This window comes from Rattus rattus, chromosome 8 (assembly GCF_011064425.1).
Source record: "Rattus rattus isolate New Zealand chromosome 8, Rrattus_CSIRO_v1, whole genome shotgun sequence".
NCBI classification, from domain to species: Eukaryota; Metazoa; Chordata; class Mammalia; order Rodentia; family Muridae; genus Rattus; species Rattus rattus.
This window is the reverse complement of record NC_046161.1, coordinates 34,208,704-34,229,782: the sequence shown is the minus strand read 5'-3', so window position 1 is coordinate 34,229,782 and position 21,079 is coordinate 34,208,704. Positions and strand designations below refer to the sequence as shown.

Genomic DNA, 21,079 nt, shown 5'->3' with positions numbered 1-21,079 from the left:
ACCCATTTTTTGTTAGATAGTAGAATAGCTTAACCCTCTGGTTTCTTTGATATTTACACTTAAATTAGCCTTTCAATCCTTTTTCCATGATGTAGTTTTTATTGGATATTATTATTGAAGGTGGAGCTTATATAGATGCACATGTTTGTGCTAGTGGACATACATAGGTATGTGCCAGGATGTGGATGACAACAGTCAACCTAAGTGGAAAGAGTCACATTCTGGGTGCATGGTCTCTTATTGTCAGCATTTACTGTCATGCCTAAAAAGACAGGACAGAATGTTTTTGGGATCCACTTATCTTCAGAACTCCCAAACTGGAAATTAAAGTGTTTACCAGTGTGCCCTATGAGATACATGACTATGAAGGATCAAACAAATGCCCATGTACTGGAGTAGCAAGCATTTTCCTCTCACACAAGCTCTCCCAAAAGCCATTGTGTTTGCACTATTAGATGAAAATGGTGAAATACATTTAAGATTTTGTGCTCCTAACTATCTCACAGCTTTATTTTTCCTGTTTAATTCTTCCAAATATCTCTCAATTTTCATACTTCTTTTGTTAATATGATACATATCTTAGTACTTAGCTTTTGCTGATTTTAGATTATTACTGTTCAGTGAGATAAAGGTTATATTACCAAATACTCAGGGTTCCTGTGAATCATTCTATACATATAGATGCCATGATTTTCTCATGAGCTTTAGTTGCTATTTATTTCCATTTCCACATATCCTACTATCACGAAAAATATAACATTGCATTTTTGGAATATGGAAATAGGTCAACATGAGATTGAACTTGAACACACATATAAAGCAAATTTTATATCATACTACCCTAATGAAACTAACATATATGGATATTATATTTTACTTGTAAAATGTTGTAATATTTCTCTGTGTTTATAAACTTGCTTGTTAAAAAGTACATGTTGTCTTCTTCTCTACTGACTAATAGTAAGTGAATAGGAGAGAAAACCAGAAGATACTGAGTTTATATCTGCAGATTTAAAATAGTGGGCATAGTATTGCAAATATGTAAACCTGCTGATGTTTTGGTGAAATGAGGAAAAGGCAGGAAAATCTCCAGCATCACATGAACTACAAAAGACCTGGCATTAAGTGGTAGATGGTGATGATGCCCATCCATAAATGTTTTCAGTCTAACACACTTTTGTATATATGCACATACATGCATAAATATGCACACAGAGACACACATGCCATGTAGAAACATGTACACATATTACACAACTACATACATAAAAATGAATTCTTAAATGGTAACTGTTTTCAGACTAGTTGAATGATATAGATGCTTGAAAATTAAACAGTGTCTTCATAAGTAGTGGCTTAATCAAGAAACATTTGATTTTTGGGGTTGTGCGGATTGAAATTAAATCAGGAGATTGGAAGTCCTTCCCCTAACTCATGGACAAGACTTGGTCACATGTACAAGGCAAACCTCATTTGGTGCTCAAGTTATTAAGTTGTCTCATTCAGGGATTTACAACATCCTAAAAAATTAAACATAAAAAGATTTTAGTCTTTTGGAAGCTTAGTATAGTAGAACCTTCTTTAATAATGGATAGATGACAGAAAGATAGATTGATCGATCAATCGATACATACATACATGCATAAACACATACATACATACATATAAAACATACATACATATATACATGCTTTGATAGATATATATTTCTTGCCACCAGACGAAACTTACCGTTCTAGAAATATGTATAATGAGTCATAGATAAAATAGGTCCTATGGAAACATCGAAAAAACCCAGGAAATGGATAAAACTTTTGGTTGCTCTACAAAAAATTAAGGTAAGGCCCTTTGCTGAATACAAAACTGACCAAACTTATTGAACATGAAGTAAATGAGATAGTATCTACCTAGAGTCATTAATTCTATGAACGAACAGTCATGGTACTAGAAGGTACTCTGCCTGCTATGAAAGGAAAAAGGTAAAAATCAACTAAGCTTAGAATCCTGTGACCAACAATGGTTTTGTGCCTACAAGATACAAATATGCAATAGTGAAATAGTGGCCCAAAGCTTGTGATACTAACCAACCAATTTTTGAGTGGATTTAGGATCCACACCTCCATGAGATGGAAACCTACTCTGTTTGTGTTGTCAAGAACCTAAAACTAAATAGGCAATGGACCTAGGGGGAACAAAATATTATCATTTGGCTAAATGAATGTCAAAAGAAGATAACTCCTTAGAATATTCTGTTATATTCATAGATCAGTGTCACCCTCTGCAATCATCAGAGAAGTTCTGTATAGCAGTAGCATACACAGTTCTAAATGAGATGTATCCATACAACCTATACTGGGCTCAGGAAATGCGACAGAAGAGAAGGATGGAAAATGGGAAGAGCCCAAGAATGTGAAGGAGACCTAGAAAACTAGTCCTTCTAAACATAGCTAAATTGATGGACATGTGAACTCTCAGAGACTGTGGAAGTATGTAGAAGTTACATACCAGGCTCTGAAAGGTAGACATCCAGTGTTTAGAGGTGAAATGTACACAAGCCCCAATATTTAATTAGGAAGGAATTTGCAAGCTGTCATAAAATTCCATCCCTTGCTCAACTGGAAATACAAAAATTAGTTGTTTCCAAATGAGTCTCCTTGGATACACAAACTATTTTTAAGGCAAGGACTCATGCTCAGCAGTAGTTAAAAAACAAAATAAACTCAGTGGCACATTGAAGGACAATTTTTAAACTATACATGACACTTGTGTCTATAATATGGTTTTCTTGTTGTTTTGTTTCTATGGTTTTCTATTTATGAAAGCATGTGAGTCTCTGTCACTATGTATCATTGCATCTCTGTTCATTGAACTTTTTTTTTACATTCTTTGTGTGTGTGTGTGTGTGTGTGTGTGTGTGTGTGCTTGTGTGTGTGTGTGTGTGTGAATGTTGTCCTATTGTGTCTTATTGGTTTTATTTTTATGTATTATTATTTTAGGTGCTTTGTTCTGTTCGAGAAACAGAACAAACGAATGGATGTGGATTTTTGTGGTATGTGATGTAGGTAGGACCTTTAAAAAAGTGGTGGATAAGACACTTTAATGAGAATAAAATGTATAAAAACAAAATATTTTCAATAAAAAAATAGGAAAAGGGTAAAGAATATTGCTGTTCTAACCCCAGCAAGTAATGAAAAGATATTTAAACATGGGATTTTGGAAATATATACAGTCAAACTGTAAAAGCTATTGCACTAAACTTGCACATATGTTATGTGGTATGAGTCTTCATTCTAATTACTGTTCTACCTTATGTACAGGATTAAGTTGAAGAACTACCAATGTATTTTGGCTATGATGTTTGCCATTGAGGAGATCAACAACAATCCCTATCTTTTACCCAACAAATCCCTAGGATTTGAGGTCAATAATATCTCACAAGGTCAAAGGTACACTCTAGCCAATGTTTTTCGCTCACTTTCAACATCTACATGTGTTGACCTTAACTACAGAAATGCACACGAGAGCAATTTTGCTGCTGTACTTACAGGACCATCATGGGCAATATCTGAATACATAGGGACACTTCTGGATCTTTACAAATTTCCACAGGTGAGAGAATGTGACAGGATATAATATAAAATCAGTTCTTCTTGCTGATATTTTAAGAGGCTGTGAAGGAAAAAGGGGAAACATAAATCACTCTTCATGGAGATGAAAATGAGTCACGGAGTTAATGATACATTTGTATCTCTGTAGCTTAGTATTAATAAAAGGGAAAAGGTAGAGTAGACAAAATACATTTTCAAAAATAAGAATTTTCTATACTTTTTTTTGAAAACCCATAAAAATTGCAAGTTTGACTTTGAAAGTAGGATTTGACCCGAAAGCTTCAAACCACAGTTGTACTATTGAGGTGAATTTTATGACAATGTTCTTCTTAACTACTTTTTCTATAGCTTACTTTTGGACCTTTTGATAGTCTCCTGAGTGAACAAAGACAGTTTTCTTCACTGTACCAAGTGGCCCCCAAGGACACATTTTTGACACTTGGCATTGTATCTTTGATGCTTCATTTCCACTGGATCTGGGTGGGGTTATTCATTATAGATGATGACAAAGGTGCCCAGACACTGTCAGATTTGAAAAGTGAGATGGATAAAAATGGAGTCTGCACAGCATTTGTAGAAATGATCGTAGTCAGTAAAGGTTCATTTTTTACCAAATCCTGGAAAAATCAGGTGCAGATCCTGGAATCATCATCAAATGTGATTATTATTTATGGGGACTCTGATTCTCTATTAAGTTTAATAATAAATATTAAACAGAAATTACTCACATGGAAAGTATGGGTACTGATCTCAAAGTGGGATGTTTCTAAATTTGATGATTATTTCATGATAGACTCATTGCATGGAGCTCTTATTTTTTCACACCATCATGAGGAGATTCCTAATTTTACAGAATTTATGCAGAAATCCAACCCTTACAAATACCCAAAAGACACTTATCTTCATGTATTGTGGCACATTTTCTTCAACTGCTCATTTGTTAAGAAAGATTGTAAAATTGTGAATAACTGTTTGCCTAATGCCTCCTTGGGATTCTTGCCTGGAAACATATTTGACATGGCCATGAGTGAAGAGAGTTACAATGTATACAATGCTGTGTATGCTGTGGCCCACAGTCTGCATGAGATGATTCTCAATCAAGTACAATTTCAAGATCATGAAAAAGGAAAAAAGATGGTATTCTTTCCTTGGCAGGTAATGTCACTTCAGTTTTTTTGTGACATGAACAACGTGTCACTCTCAGCATTTATAAGCCCACTTCTACTAAGCAATATATATTATAGTTTATTTTATCAAAATTCTGCAAGACACTTTGAGAAAAAAATTTAAAATAAATATATAGCTGCATTATAAAGAGCCATCCAATATTTTCACAGTAATATAAAAAGTACATTTAATCCACAGATTTCACACAACAGAAAACACACATGCCTAAAATGCTTATGAATTGAAAGTGATCACTCATAAAATCTTTAATTTATAATGTGATCCTCTGTATAATTAAATTTTGATTGCTTATGACTATACTTTCAATGAAGCTGAAATTTTCTCCATGAAGTTACGATTTAGTGTAGCTTTATTCTAAGTATTTTATAGAAAGAGATTGGAATATTTTATAAGATAATGATGCATCCATTGTCTTTGGCTATCATGTGTTAAATGTGATTGATATCTATATTAAAGTTTATTTTCACACAAGGGATCAAAACCATCTGGAGATACTTCCTGACGTACCTTCACTTTTACCTCTTTAGAGTTTATGTAATAGAAGCACATACATCTCTTTTAGCTTCACCCCTATCTAAGGAAAACACTATTCAATCAGGATGAAGTCAATGAGGTTCTGGATTGGAAAAGGAAATCACATGTAGAGTATGACATTCTCAACTTTTGGAATTTCCCTAAAGGTCTTGGGCTAAATGTGAAAGTAGGAACATTTTCTCCAAGTGCTCCAAAGAACCAGAAATTGTCCATATCTTCTAACATGATACAGTGGGCCACAGGACCGGCAGAGGTGAGTTGCACCTTATTTATGTGTTTTAAACCTCAAAATCATGTTTCTGAGTGTTAGGAGTCTTCATTCAGGGCCTATTCATAGGCACAGAATGCCCACTAATATAGAGAATTTTCTTAACATTTAATTTTGGAAAATAGACTATTTTCAATTACCTACTTCAATTATCATGAATACTGAATTTGTCAGGGTGATTTCCATCAGTATCTCAGATCATTGACAGAAGGTATATTGTGATTCTCACTTAGAATTTTTTTATTCATTGGCCAGTTGGCCTTTTGCTTCCAGGCTGCAGTCAGCACAGAAGATCATAATGGGAATATATAACTGGGCTGCTTGTTTGTTTTGCTGTTGCAAAAATGCTACCTAACAATACGGTAGGAATTTGTTGCTCACAGATTAGGAGCCAGGTTCTTAGATGACAGAGGCAGTGGTTCACATTGCATTAATAGTCAGGCTACAGAAACTGCTGAGAACTGCTGTTCACATCATTTCCTGCATTTCTTTATTCATTGACCATGATCATCAGGTATTAGAGTTGCTATTAATACACCAAGTAAACTAATCTTAAAAAGTATTTCCCAATTATTCTCATGGATATATTTCCACAGTGATTCAAAAACCCATCACACTGACATGATGTACATTTATCCTGGAAACATTTTTTTGTTTGTATCCAAGAGTAAAGAGGCTGTAGATTTGTTGTCATATCAAAACATGATACCAAGATCATAAATGTTTACTTCTATTCCTCACCATATAATCTTTGAACAAGTTTCTAACAAATTCATATTATTGCAGAAAGTCATTGACCACATGGTTCTGTGAATGAATCATCCCACTAGAAAAACAATCCATCTATCTATATTTAGATAAAGTGACATAAATAAATTAATGGCTCTATTTTCAAACCGACTCTATTGGTGATTCCATAAAGTCCTGACCAATTGCTATCATACATTACATTTTCAGATTCCTCAGTCTGTATGCAGTGAGAGCTGTCATCCTGGATTCAGGAAAACACACAAAGAAGGCATAGTTGCCTGTTGTTTTGACTGCACTCCTTGTCCAGAGAATGAGATTTCCAATGAGACAGGTACATGTCAGTCATGCAGAAGACATTCATTTCTGTCGACATCTGTAATTTCTAAGAAAACAGAAAATGCCTATATGTGAACTTCAATCAGTTCATTTATGCAAAGATCATTCTGTTCCTTACAGATGTCTGAAAATTACAAGTTATAGCTCATTTTCCAACTGAAATAGTAAACTCTTCCCATTTAAATTCCTACCTGCTTTCTGTTGTTGAACAATTGTGGTTGATACCACCTGCAGAAAGCCACTTTATTCTCACCAGATTACCCTGTTTTTACCAAGTATTTTGTCTTACTTTCTTTCCTATTGATATGACTAAGCAAGGTGAGCAAGCAAGTTATAACTGGTGGTCTTTAATTGGCTCATATTGTCATGTGTTTAGTGTCTGGGAAGGAAGTATAGAGGCAAGTGAAAATTTGAATGACAAGGACCATGAATGCTGTCTTGGTGGAATGATTAGGAAGTATAGCCATGTTCAAGGAGGACTGTCACTGAGGGTGGGTTTGGAGGTATCTAGAGGCCCACCTCATTTACATTTAGCATTCACTCTCCCTCTCTCCTACACTCTCTCCCACCTTCTTTCTCCTCCTTCACCTCTACCTCTCCCCTCAGTGGCAGGTTTCACATATGTTTTTTCGAGATCCCTTCCTTCTTGTAGTTTTCCATGTTCTCCATCTGAAAAGCTGACTTCGGAAGTGAAATGTTTTCTTTTATATGTTGCCTTGGTCATAATGTCTCTTCTTTGCAATGGCAAATTAACTAAGACAGCATAGTAAGCAGAGTTGAGAGTTCACATGCTGATCCATAAGTAGGAGTCAGAGAAGACACTCTGAATGAAAAGATCCTTAAGGCCCTTCAATAGCAACATACGTCTACCAAAAGAGCTGCATCTCCCACTCCTGTCCAGAAAGTCCCACCAACGAGGAACAAAAGCATAAAAATCTTTATGTCATGCTGGACATCCTCATTGTAACCACAACATTTTGCTTCCTGGTATCCATGTTTTTGTTAGCAAATCATTCTTTTAGTTTGATTTTATAAAACTCTATGTATTAAACAACACATCCTGAAAATAGACTCCCCTCCTCCCAGCCAACAACCCTAGCCTCCCATCTCAAACAAATCAACCTTTCTTCAAGTCCCTTCAGAAAAAGGACAGAGATGTCAACTGAATGTGCCATGCAAAAATGCTATTAGATGAGGCATAAGCCCTCATTTCAAGTCTGGACAAGGCAACACAAAAGGAAAAATAGGTCCTACAAGTATGTAAAAGTACCATTCACAATCTAATTTCACTATTAAGAATTTCATTTAAGATGCCATCATTGGATGGATCCTGTTTTCATGTCCAGTCATTTAGTCTGTGTGTTTTGATTGGAAAATTGAAGTCATTAACACTGATAGATGATAATAAGCAATGAATGTTACTTCCTGCTGTTTTAAGTGATGGTCCTGTTGTTGTTGTTGTTATTTTTGATTGTGGTGTTGGTGGTGGTAGTGGTGATTGTGTGTGTGTGTGTGTGTGTGTGTGTGTGTGTATGTGTGTGTGCTCGCGTGCGTGCGCACATGTGTGTGTACATTCTTTTGCTTTTGTTGGTGTGAAATTATTTACTGCTTTTGTATTTGCAGGTGCAGTTAATCTTGAGTTGAAATTTTCCTTGTAGTACTTTCTATAGGAATGGACTTGTAGATAGATTACATTTAAATTTGATTTGTCATGAAATAGCTTGTTTTCTCCATATATGGTGATTGGGAGTTTTACTGGGCTGGCATCTATTGTGTCTAGAATCTCCAAGCCCCTACGGCTTTTAGAATCTTCACTGAAATTCTTTATTTCTTCTGTTTTCTTGAGTGTACTTAGCCTCCTTTGTATTATATTTTTCTTTTAGTATCTTCTATAGGGCTGGGTTGTTGAAAAAATATTTTTTTATGTTTTGTCATGGAATATTTTCTTTGCTCCATGTACAGTAATTTAAAGTTTTGCTGGCTGATATCTGTGCTCTCTTAGAGGCTGCAAGACATCTGTCCAGGTTCTTCTGGCTTTTAGCCTCTCCATTAAGAACTCAGGTATGAATTTTATAGGTCAGCTTTTCTATTTTGCTTGAACTTTTTCCTTTGCAGCTTAAAAAAATTCTTTCTTGGTTCTGTACATTTAGTGGTTTTGACTATTACCTGGATTGGAAACTTTGTATTCTTGTCCAATAGACTTAATGTTCTCTAAACTTCTTGGACCTTTATAATGTTCTAGAGGTTAGGATATTCTTCTTCTGTAAGTTTGGTAAATATGTTTTTGAGCTGGGAATCATTTCCTTTTATACCTATTATTCTGAGTTTTGATTTTTTTTTTTTTTTGGTTTTGCTCATATATACCTAGTTTTTTATTTTATTTTTCTTGGATATTTTATGTGTCTACATTTCAATTGTTATTACATTTTCCTCTTGTCCCATTTTCCCTGCCCTCCTCCTGATTTTATGTGTGTGTTTCAACTCCCACTCTCTCACTCCAACCTCAATGCCCTGGCATTACTCTACATTGGAGAAACAAGCATTCACAGGACCAAGGGCCTCTCATCCTATTGATGTCAGACAATGTCATCCTAGGTAACTTATGTGGCTGGAGTGATGGATCTTTCCATATCTACTCATTGATTTGGTGAGTTCTGGTATGTTAATATTGTTCTTCTTCCTATGGTGTTGCAAACCCCTTCAGCTCCTTCAGTCTTTTCTCTAAGTCTTCCATTGGGGTCATCTTGTTCAGTCCATTGGTTAGTTGCAAACATCCTAACCTCTATCAGTAGGGTTCTTGCAGAGCCTCACATGAGACACCCATATCTGGCTCCTGTCAAAAAGGACTTCTTGGCATCTGCAATAGTGACTGGGTTTTGTGGCTACATATGTAATGGATCCCCAGTGGTGCAGTTTCTGGATGATCCTTTCTTCATTCTCTGCTCCACTTTTTGTCATTATATTTCCACCCATGAGTATTTTGTCCTTTCTAGAAAGGAATGAAGCATCCACACTTTTGTTTTCCTTCTTCTTGGGCTTTATATAATCTGTGAATTTTTTATTTGTTATTCCAAGCTTTTGGAATAATATCCCGTTATCAGGCAGTGCATACCATATGTGTTCTTTTGTGATTGGGTTACCTCACTCAGGAGAATTCTCTTTTTAGCTCTAATCACCATTTTTAAATAGGGTAATTTAGTTCTCTGAAGTCTAAGTTTTGTAGTCCTTTGTAAATACTGGATACTAGCCCTCTACTAAGTGTAGAATTGGTAAATATCTTTTCCCAGTCTGCTGATTGCCATTTTTTTGTTAGCAGTGTCCTTTGTCTTCCAGAAACTTTGCAATTTTATGAGGCCTCACTTGTGAATTTTTCATCCTAGAGCATAAGTAAGCTATTGGTGTTCTGTTGAGCAAATTTTCATCTGTGTCTATGTGTTCCAGGCATTCTGCACTTTCCATTTTAGTAGGTTCAATGTATTTAGTTTTATGTGGAGGTCCTTGATTGACCTGAACTTGAGCTTTGTACAGGGAGACAAGAATGGATCAATTTGCATTCCTGCACAAGCTGACTGCCAGTTGAAATAGTACCATTTGTTAAAATGCTGTCTTTTTTCGACTGGATGGTTTTAGCTCCTTTGTCTAAGAAGTAGTGGCCATAGGTGCATGATTTCATTTCTGGGTCTTCAATTCTATTCAATCATTCTACCTGTCTATCTCATAATGAATACCGTGCAGTTTTTTTCACTATGGTTCTGTAGTATGGCTTGTAGTTAGTGATGGTGATTGCTCCAGATGTTTTTTTTTTTTTATCATTGAGGATAGTTTTCACTATCCTGGATATTTTATTATTCCAAATGAATTTGAGAATTTTTCTTTCTAACTCTGTGAATAATTGAGTTGGAATTTTGATGAGGATTTCACTGAATATGAACATTGCTTTCAGTGAGTTGTCCATTTTTATTGTATTAATTCTGTCAATCCATGAACATGGGAGAGGTTCACATCTTTTGGGATCTTCTTCTAAACCTTTCTTCATACACTTGAAGTTCTCTTACAGGTCTTTCACTTGTTTGGTTAAAGACACCAAAAGGTATTTTATTAATTTGTGACTATTGTAAAGGGTATCATTTTCCTTCTTTCTTTCTCAGCCCATTTATTCTTGGAGAAGTGGAAGTCTACTGATTTGTTTGAGTCTCTCTTTGTTACTGAGGTGTGCTTCCTGTATGCAGCAAAATGCTGGGTCCTGTTTACATATCCAGCCTGTTAGTCTATGTCTTTTATTGAGGAATTGAGTCAATTGATGTTGAGAGATATTAGGGACCAATGATTATTGTTTCCCATTATTTTTCTTTTTATAGGTGGAATTATGTTTCTTTTTATAGGTGGAATTATATTATGTATATTATGTAAACATGTGGCTATACACATGTCTACATTGCAAAATAAGATGCAGAGTTATAAGGTACAATGCCTAATCTTGCATTACCAAACTTACATTAGCATCAGGTCATAAATTCATTTTCTGTCTCCCTCCTCCCAAACACTTACAAGCAAGGCTGCCGTGCTCAGAAGCAGTTCTCTCTTTCTCATTCCAAAAGGCAGCATTTTATGAGCTTATGCAAGAGAATCTACAACATGGATTGTATATTATGCCTACTTTTGACTTTCTACATGCACTGCTAAACACTTAGAAGGATTAGATATTTCAGATGAGGACATCAAATTTTCCCCCAATATGCATAATAGTGCTGTAATCATACACCTGTAAATATATAGTAGTGTTGTAATCAAACACACTTAACTAGTTAGATCTCAAAGTGTCTTCTGGTGAGAATATTCTGGTCTCTGACTTTTCTTCCTTTTGAGTCTTTCTCCTGTTTCCTGTGACACAGGCATCTGTCACTTAGATGATATACTTTCACAACTCTTCTGCAGGCAGCCTTGCTATGAACCAATAGAGTATACCGAATGTATGAGGATACAAACTACTTTTGTCATACATTGGCAGCCTCTTTAATACCTAGAGACTAGATATTATAGGATTCCTTTGTTCAGTATGGAGAATATATACTGTATAGCACTTACATGAGATGCCCAAAATATACAGAGTGATGGGTAAGCTAGAAATGTCTAGCACACTAATGGAATCTTTTTGCAGTTTCTTCCCTCCCATCTCTTCAATCCAATGAACAAGTACAGACAGTACACTGTTTTCAGAGGTGGGTTAACAATTCAATACTATTTCTTTCTTTCTTTTGTATTTTTAAAAAATAAAGACATTTATTTCAAAAATAGTTTGATGAAGCAACAGAGCCTGTAAAGCTCTGGTATTTCTTCCTTTTTAAAAAAAATCTTCCATTTTCATTAAATTTGACATTTATTATTTACATTTCAAATGTTATTCCCTTTCCCAGTTTCCAGGCCCACATTCCCATACCCCCCTCCTCCCCTTACACCCCGACCCCATTACCATCCACCCAACAATCTTCTAAACCGGGAGTCCAGCCTTGGCAGGACCAAGGGTTTCCTCTTACACTGGTGCTCCAACAAGGCTATTCACTGTTACCTATGTAGTTGGAGCCCAGGGTCAGTCCATGTATAGTCTTTGTGTAGTGGCTTAGTACCTGGAAACTCTGGTTGGTTGGTATTGTTGTTCTTATGGGGTTGCAAGCCCCTTCAGCTCTTTCAGTCCTTTCTCGAATTCCTTTAATGGGGGTCCTGTTCTCAGTTCAGTGGTTTGTTGCTGGCATTCACCTCTGTATTTGACATGTTCTGTTTCTCTCAGGAGAGATCTATATCCGGTTCCTGTCAGCATGCACATCTTAGCTTCATCCATCTTATCTAGTTTTGGTGACTGTATTTGTATGGGTCACATGTGGGGCAAGCTCTGAATGGCTGTTCCTTCAGACTCTGCTCTAAACGTGGCCTCCCTATGCCCTCCTATGGATATTTTTGTTCCCCTTTCAAAGAAGGAATAAAGCATCTGCATTTTGGCCTTCCTTCTTGAGATTAATGCATTCTGTGCATCTTGGGTATTTTGAGCATTTGGGCTAATATCCACTTATCAATGAGTGCATACCATGTGTGTTTTTCTGTGATTGGGTTACCATTATATAGTTTAATCCATTTGCCTATGAATTTCATGAAGTCATTGTTTTTGATAGCTGAGTAGTACACCACTGTGTAGATGTACCACATTTTCTGTATCCATTCCTCTGTTGAAGTACATTTGGGATCTTTCTATCTTCTGGCTATCATAAATAAGTCTGCTATGAACATAGTGGAACATGTGTCTTTGTTGCATGTTAGAACATCTTTTGGGTATATGCCCAGGAGAGGTATATCTGGATCCTTAGGTAGTTCAATGTCCAATTTTCTGAGGAACTTCCAGACTGATTTCCATAGTGATTGTACCAGTTGGAAATCCCACCAAAAATGGAGGAGTGTTCCTCTTTCTCCACATCCTCACCAGCATCGGCTGTTGCCTGAGTTTTTTTTTTTTTTTTTTTTTTTTTTTTTGAGGCTGGGGATCAACAGGACCTTGCGCTTCCTCGCAAGCGCTCTACCACTGAGCCAAATCCCCAACCCCTGTTGCCTGAGTTTTTAATCTTATCTATTCTGACTGGTGTGAGGTAGAGTCAAAGGGTTGTTTTGATTTGCAATTCCCTGATAACAAAGGATGTTGAACATTTCTTTAGATGCTTCTCAGCCATTTCACATTCCTCAGCTGTGAATTCTTTGGTTATCTCTGTATACAATTTTCAATAGGGTCATTTGGCTCTCTGGAGTCTAACTTCATGATTTCTTTGTACATTTTTGATATTAGCCCGCTATCAGTTGTAGGATTGGTAAAGATCTTTTCCCAATCTGTTGGTTGTGGTTTTGTCCTAATGACAGTTTCCTTTGCTTTACAAAAGTTTTGCAGCTTTTTGAGATCCCATTTGTCGATTCTTGATCTTACAGTATAAGCCATTGGTGTTCTCTTCAGGAAATTTTCTCCACTGCCCATGTGTTTGAGATTCTTTCCCACTCTTTCTTCTACTAGTTTGAGTGTGTCAGGGTGATGTGGAGGTCCTTGATCCACTTGGACTTAAGCTTTGTACAGGGTGATAAGAATGGATCAGTTTGCATTCTTCTACATGCTGACCTCCAGTTGAACCAGCACCATTTGTTGAAAATTCTATCTTTTTTCCATTGGATCATTTTAGCTCCTTTGTCAAAAATCAAGGGACCATAGGTGTGTGGGTTCATTTATAGGTCTTCAATTCTATTCCATGGGTCAACCTGCTTGTCTCTGTACAAATACCATACAGTTTTTTTTGTTTTTATTTGTTTTTGTTATTCCAGATGAATTTGCACATTGCTCTTCCTAACTCTATGAAGAATTGGATTAGAATTTTTATGGGGATTGCATTGCATCTATAGATTGCTTTTGGTTAAATGGCCATTTTTACTATATCCAGCCAATCCATGAGCGTGGGAGATCTTTCCATCTTCTGAGATCTTCTTCAATTTCTTTCTTCAGAGACTTGAAGTTCTTATCATAAAGATCTTTCACTTGCTTGGTTAAAGTCACACCAAGGTGTTTTAATATTACTTGGGACTAATAGGAATGGTGCTGTTTCCCTAATTTCTTTTTCAGCCTATTTGTCTTTTGTGTAGAGGAAAGATACTGATTTGTTTGAGTTAATTTTATACACAGTGACTTTGCTGAAGTTGTTTATCAGGCTTAGTATTTCTCTGGTGGAACTTTTGTGGTCATTTAATTATACTATCATATCATCTGCAAATAGTGATATTTTGACTTCTTCCTTTCCAGTTTGTCTTCCTTCTTTTGTTGTCTGATTGCTCTGGCTAGGACTTTGATAACTGATAAGGATTCCCTACTTACTCAATAACTTATATTGAATAAGTAGGGAGAGAGTAGGCAGCCTTGTCTAGTCCCTGATTTTCAGTGGGATTGCTTCAAGTTTTTTCTCCATTTTATTTAACGGTAGCTACTGGTTTGCTCTATATGGCTTTTTAATGTGTTATGGTATGGCTCTTGAATTACTGTTCCTTACAGGACTTTTATCATGAAGTGGATTTGAAAGTTGCCAAATGCTTTATCAGGATCAAAAGAAATGATCATGTGTTTTTATCTTTCAATTTGTTTATACAGTGTATAATGTTTATGGTTTTCCATATATTGAACCATTCCTGCATACATGGGTAAACTCTACTTGATTATGATGGGTGATCATTTTGATGTGTTCTTAGATTCTGTTTGCAAAGATTTTATTGAGTATTTTTGCATCAATACTCATAAGGGAAAATGGTCCGAAGTTCTCTTTCTTTGCTAGATTGTTTTGTGGTTTAGGTATAAGCTTAATTGAGGCTTCATAGAAGGAATTTAGTAGTGCTTCATCTCTTAATTTTGTGGCATAGTATGGATAGTATTGGTATGTGGTCTTCTAAGAAGGTTGGATAGAATTCTGCACTAAACCCATATGGTCCTGTGCTCATTTAGGTTGGGAGACTTTTAATGACTGATTCTATTTATTTAGGAGTTATGGGGTTGTTTAAATGGTTTTTCTGTTTCTGATTTAACTTTGGTTCCTGGTATTTGTCTAGAAAATTGTCAATTTCCTCCAGATTTTCGAGTTTTGTTGAATATAGGCTTTCGTAGTAGGATCTGATGATTTTTTTAAATTTCCTCTGATTCTGATGTTATGTCTCCCTTTTCATTTCTGATTTTGTTAATTTGGACACACTCTCTGTGGCCTCTGTTTAATCTGGCTAAGGATAATTCTTTTTGTTGATTTTCTCAAAGAACCAGCTTTTGCTTTTGTTGATTCTTTGTATAGTCCTTTTTGTTTCTACTTGGTTGATTCCAGCCCTGTGTTTGATTATTTCCTGCCTTCTACTCCTTTTGGGTATATTGTCTCAATATTTTCTCTGGTATCTTCTGCACCTTAGATTCTCTCTTCTGTCTCTTGTATTCTTTTGGCAATACTTGCATCTATGACTCCTGATCTGTTTCCTGTGTTTTCTATCTCCAGGGTTCTCTCATTTTGTGATTTCTTTATTTCTATTTCCATTTTCAGATCCTGGATGATTTTGTTTAACTTCTTCACCTGTTTGATTTTGTTTTCCTGTAATTCTTTAAGGGATTTTATGTTTCATTATTTAAGGGCTTCTCCCTGTTTACCTGTGTTCCCTTGTATTATTTCTTTAAGGGAGTTATTTATGTTCTTCTTAAAGTCCTCTATCATCATGATGGATGTGATTTTAAATCCAAAACTTGCTTTGCCAGTGTATTGTGGTATTCAAGGTTTTCTGTGCTGTGGCAACTGTTTTTTTTTTCTTTTCTTTTCTTCTCTTTTCTTTTCTTTTCTTTTTTTCAGAGCTGGGGACCAAACTCAGGGCCTTGCGCTTGCTAGGCAAGTGCTCTAACACTGAGCTAAATCCCCAACCGACAACTGGGTTTTGATGATGTCAAATAGCCTTGTTTTCTGTTGCTTATGTTCTTGCACTTGCTCTCATCATTCAGTTATCTCTGTTTTTTTTTGATCTTGCTTTTCTGTCTGTGGCTTGTCTCTCTGTATACCTCTGTAAGTATATCCAGACTCCTGGGAGTCTAGCTCTGTTCAGGCAGGATTTGGGTATGGAGAGCTATGGCACAGGTTCAGCTCCAGGCCTATTTTTGTTCTTATTTAAACTTTTTGTTATAGTTTGGCTTACAATTGTATTTTTTAATAGTTTGTGTGCATGTGTGTGAGAAACGAGGGTTTTCTTTAATTTCTGCTTTATTTGGTTGGGATCCTTGTTCTCATTTAGAGAGGGGGGGAGTGAGAGAGAGGGAGAGAGAGAGAGAGAGAGAGAGAGAGAGAGAGAGAGAGAGAGAGAGAGAGAGAGAGGGAGAGAAACTGTCTGGTAATAAAAATGGGTAGGATCTAGTGGCAGTAACAAGAGGGCAAAATCCTGATATGAATGTATTATATGGGGAATATTAAAATTGATGTCATGAAACAAAGAAAATTAAATATAATTTAAAATTAAACAATATATAGAAATATAGGTATTTTGTTAATATATTGAAAATATGCAAAAAAAACCTTGTATGTGTACACTGTGATTTGAGAATAAATTAACAAGTTATCAGGAACACTGTTCAAATGTTGTTCAATAAAAGCATAAAAACATATGTGCAATTCTGTATCTAGTATTATAATAGCTAGTATTATGTAGGGTTACTGTGTAGGTAATGTCACTTAATAGCTAGTATTATGTAGGGTTACTGTGTAGGTAATGTCACTGGTGAAACACTTCAATGATCTGAGTTTCAGAACACTAATTCAATCAGGTTCCTTGAGACAAATAAGACATTCAGAGTAAACTCTGTATATTATCCAATTGGAATACATACAGGAGAACATGCTTATTTTATTAGGATTTCAAAGGACATGGTCTCTGTCACACTGAAGTCACATGCCCTCTTCAAACCCAATTCTGTTGCCATTGTAAGGAATGCTCGCTGACAGGAAACTAGTGTGGCAGTTCCCAAGGAGGTCTGGCCAGAAACTGACCAATTCAATGGTTGCTTGGGGCCAACCATCAGACTGTGATCACAGAACCAAGTATGGGAGCTGGCAGAAGTATTGGAGGACGTGAGGGGGATTACAACCCCATTGGAAGAACAACATAGTTTGGCCTAACCACCTTGTTCCCCATAGTCTAGACCTCTAACCAAGTAGTGTACCTAGAGTAATCGATGGCTCTAGATAAATATTTAGCAGAGGATGGCCTTGCCTCAGAGCAACAGAAGGGACAGTGTTTTTCCTGGGGAGGTTTGATTCAGCAACAGAGGGGGATGCTAGATCTGTGGGGCAGGTGAGTGTGGGTGGGTAGAGAACCACTCTCAGACAGGCAAAGGGGAGAGAGAAAGGACAGATGCGGGACAAAGGGATGGTGGAGGGGTAACTGAAAAGTGGCATAGCACAGGATGGTGAGTTGGTGGAGGGGTAACTGGGGAGTAGAATATTATTTGAGATGTAAATGAATGGAATGATTAATATTTTTAATTAAAAAAATAATGGTTCATATTAATAAAGATGCCTAGTCAGAGCCAAATTAGATTCATGCAATATACATTGCTCTAGTGAATTCTAATACAAATATATCAGAGTCACTAAAGGCAAGGATACAATACATGTAACAAGAGAAAGAAACATTAATTCTGTTTAATTCATATCAGCATGCAGTAGAAGGAAAACTGAGTTTTGGAATATTCTCAGACATCGGAAACAAAGCAAGGTGGTTCTGATAGCAGTGCAGTGTGTGATAGATGGGAAATGGCTTAGAAAAGGAGAAACCAGTGTATGCACTCATGATCATCTCCATTTCTGCCAGATATGGATCAGTGTGTAAAGTGTCCAGAAACTCACTATGGAAACACAGACAAGATCCACTGCCTACAGAAAACTGTGACATTTCTGGCCTATGATGACCCATTAGGGAAGACACTTTGCTTCCTGTCCCTGGGCTTCTCCTCACTCACAGTTGCTGTTCTTGGACTGTTTCTGAAGAACAGAGACACCCCCATTGTCAAGGCCAATAACCTGCCTCTCAGTTATACCCTGCTCATAACTCTGATGCTCTGTTTTCTCTGTACATTGTTCTTCATTGGCCATCCCAGCACAGCCTCCTGTATCCTGCAACAAAACATTTTTGGGCTTCTCTTCACCATGGCTCTTTCCACTGTGTTGGCTAAAACTATCACTGTTGTTATAGCCTTTAAGATCACTGCTGCAGGAAGAATTAGAAGATGGCTGCTGATATCAAGGGCCCCTAATTTCATTATTCCCTTATGTACCTTGCTCCAAGTTTTTCTTTCTGGAATTTGGCTGACAACCTCTCCTCCATTTGTTGATAAAGATGCTCACTCAGAACATGGGCACATCATCATCATTTGCAACAAAGGCTCAGCTATTGCTTTCCATTGCACCCTGGGATACCTGGGAGCACTGGCCCTAGCGAGCTACTTTATGGCTTTTATGTCAAGGAATCTACCTAACACATTCAATGAAGCCAAGTTCCTGGCTTTCAGCATGCTGGTATTCTGCAGTGTCTGGGTTACCTTCCTCCCTGTCTACCACAGCACCAAAGGGAAGGTCACGGTGGCTATGGAAGTCTTCTCTATCTTGGCTTCCAGTACATCTCTCCTAGGCATCATCTTTGTTCCCAAGTGCTACATCATATTATTAAGGCCAGAAAGGAGCTCACTGCATTATATCAGGGAAAAATCATATGCTAGGAGAAAAAAAAACCTTAACACCTAACTTCTGTGCTTCTTAAATTATGTAATGCCTTTGAATGCTCGTTAGTCTTCACTATCTGAACACTCACAAATAAACCGGTATTTGGACTTTTGATGCCAGGGGCTATTATTTCTTTAAGTAATCATCCTAAACTAATCCTTTTTTTCATGTTGAAATATACACTGTATTTTTGTATTATTCTTATATTCATTATTTCTTTAGTGTTATTGGTTAAGTTTGTAATGAAAATCTAATTTGTGAGTTCTTCCACTTGGATCATTCACATAATTAATTTCGCAATGTGATCCCTCTATTAAATGTGTGCTGAAGAACAGAATCAAGTGATGTATGTAAAGTTTACTTTTTTAATCTTTTGTTATTTTGAAATTCAATACAGCAAATTTATGTCAATATATTATTTCCTGCTGAAGTTGAGACATTTAAAAATATGTCATGTATTCCATACATATGTTTTTTATTCTGAAAAAGATCTAATTCCCATGTATTTGATGTAATCTATCTTAAATTTTATTTTATACCAGGTCACTGAAAATCAGCTACATTCAAAGTTATTGTGAACTTAGGACCTTATAACCAACTGCCAAATGTCAACCACAAAACCCAATTTATTGTCAGTATATAAAACACTCTTTGTATTATGATGATATCAAATGTACAGACATAGCTACTCTCTCTGACTCTATTAAATTCTCTGATTCATTCTAAACATTCAAACAGCCTTTATCATCGGGAAACCAAATCGACAAAGGAAACAATATGTTTTTTTCAAGAAGGGTGTCAGTGAGGCAGAGACCTGTGTAGATCAGGCTAGCCACAACCTAAGACCTACTTTCCTTTGTCATCTAAGTCATGGCATGATTAAAAGCATGTACTACTACCCCTAGCCTATAATTTTCTTCTTAAATGTGTATCTTTATAACTTTGCTACCACTGTGATTCTAGATCTGAGGAATTTGTTTTTATTCATAGAATAATTTTAGAAAAATTGATATCTCCTAGAAGAGTTGGTGAGGTGGCTTAGTAGTTAAAATCACTGGCTGCTCTTCAAGTGTAGAAGAACATGATTCCCAACATAAAAATGGTTGGTTGCTTACAATAATCTGTAACACCAGTTTTAAATCACACAACAACTTCTTCTAATATCTAAAAGCACCAGACATGAGTGTGGTACAAAACACAAATGCAACCCAAACACATGTATGTACACAATAAAAGAATTTTGGATGGGGTCAGAGGCAGTGAAGACAGGCTTTCTCTGTGTGGCTCCGGATGTTCTGAAACTCACTCTGAGACCAGAATGGTTTCTAATTCAAAGAGATCCACATTCCTTTGTCTCTCAACAGCTGGGAATAAAGGAATATGTCACCACACACACATCTGAAACAAATTTTAAAAGAAAAATAAAGATATGGAAATTTTCTCTGATAAATACATTAGCTTAAACTTTATTGTCCATTATCTTCTTATTTTCTTTTCAGGTTTTTGTTTTCTATAATATGTATTTTGTAGTTATCTTGACTATATGTCTGTGCACTGTGGACATGTAAGTCAGAAGATTGTCTTGTAGGAACTTCAAGTCTCTGAAGAAAGAAATTGAAGAAGATCTCAGAAGATGGAAAAACCTCCCATGATTCATGGATTGGCAGGATTAATATAGTAAAAATGCACATTTTGCCAAAAGAAATCTACAAATTTAATGCAATCCCCATCAAAATCCCAACTCAATTCTTCATAGAGTTAGAAACAGTAATTTGCAAATTCATTTGGAATAATAAAAACCGAGGATAGCAAAACACTATCTTCAACAATAAAAGAACTTCTGGGGGAATCACCATCCCTGACTTCAAGCAGTATTATAGAGCAATAGTGATAAAAACTGTATGGTATTGGTACAGAGACAGGCAGCTAGATCAGTGTAAAAGAATTGAAGACCCAGAAATGAACCCAAACACCTATGCTCACTTCATCTTTGACAAAGGAGCTAGAACCATCCAATAGAGAAATGACAGCATTTTCAACAAATTGTGCTGGTTCAACTGGAGGTCAGCATGTACAGGAATGCAGATGGATCCATT

General features: G+C 36.3%; 1 protein-coding gene across 1 annotated transcript in view; it reads left to right on the top strand.

Annotated features, from left to right (window-relative positions):
* Positions 1-19,004, top strand: part of LOC116906775 (vomeronasal type-2 receptor 116-like) — a 37,258-nt gene extending 18,254 nt beyond the window's left edge. The window contains exons 2-6 of the mRNA XM_032909622.1: positions 3,318-3,609; positions 3,957-4,763; positions 5,359-5,583; positions 6,556-6,679; positions 18,076-19,004. Of these exons, the coding sequence (XP_032765513.1) occupies positions 3,318-3,609; positions 3,957-4,763; positions 5,359-5,583; positions 6,556-6,679; positions 18,076-19,004 (2,377 nt within the window). The remainder of the gene's footprint in view (positions 1-3,317; positions 3,610-3,956; positions 4,764-5,358; positions 5,584-6,555; positions 6,680-18,075) is intronic.
* Positions 19,005-21,079: the final 2,075 nt, after the last annotated feature.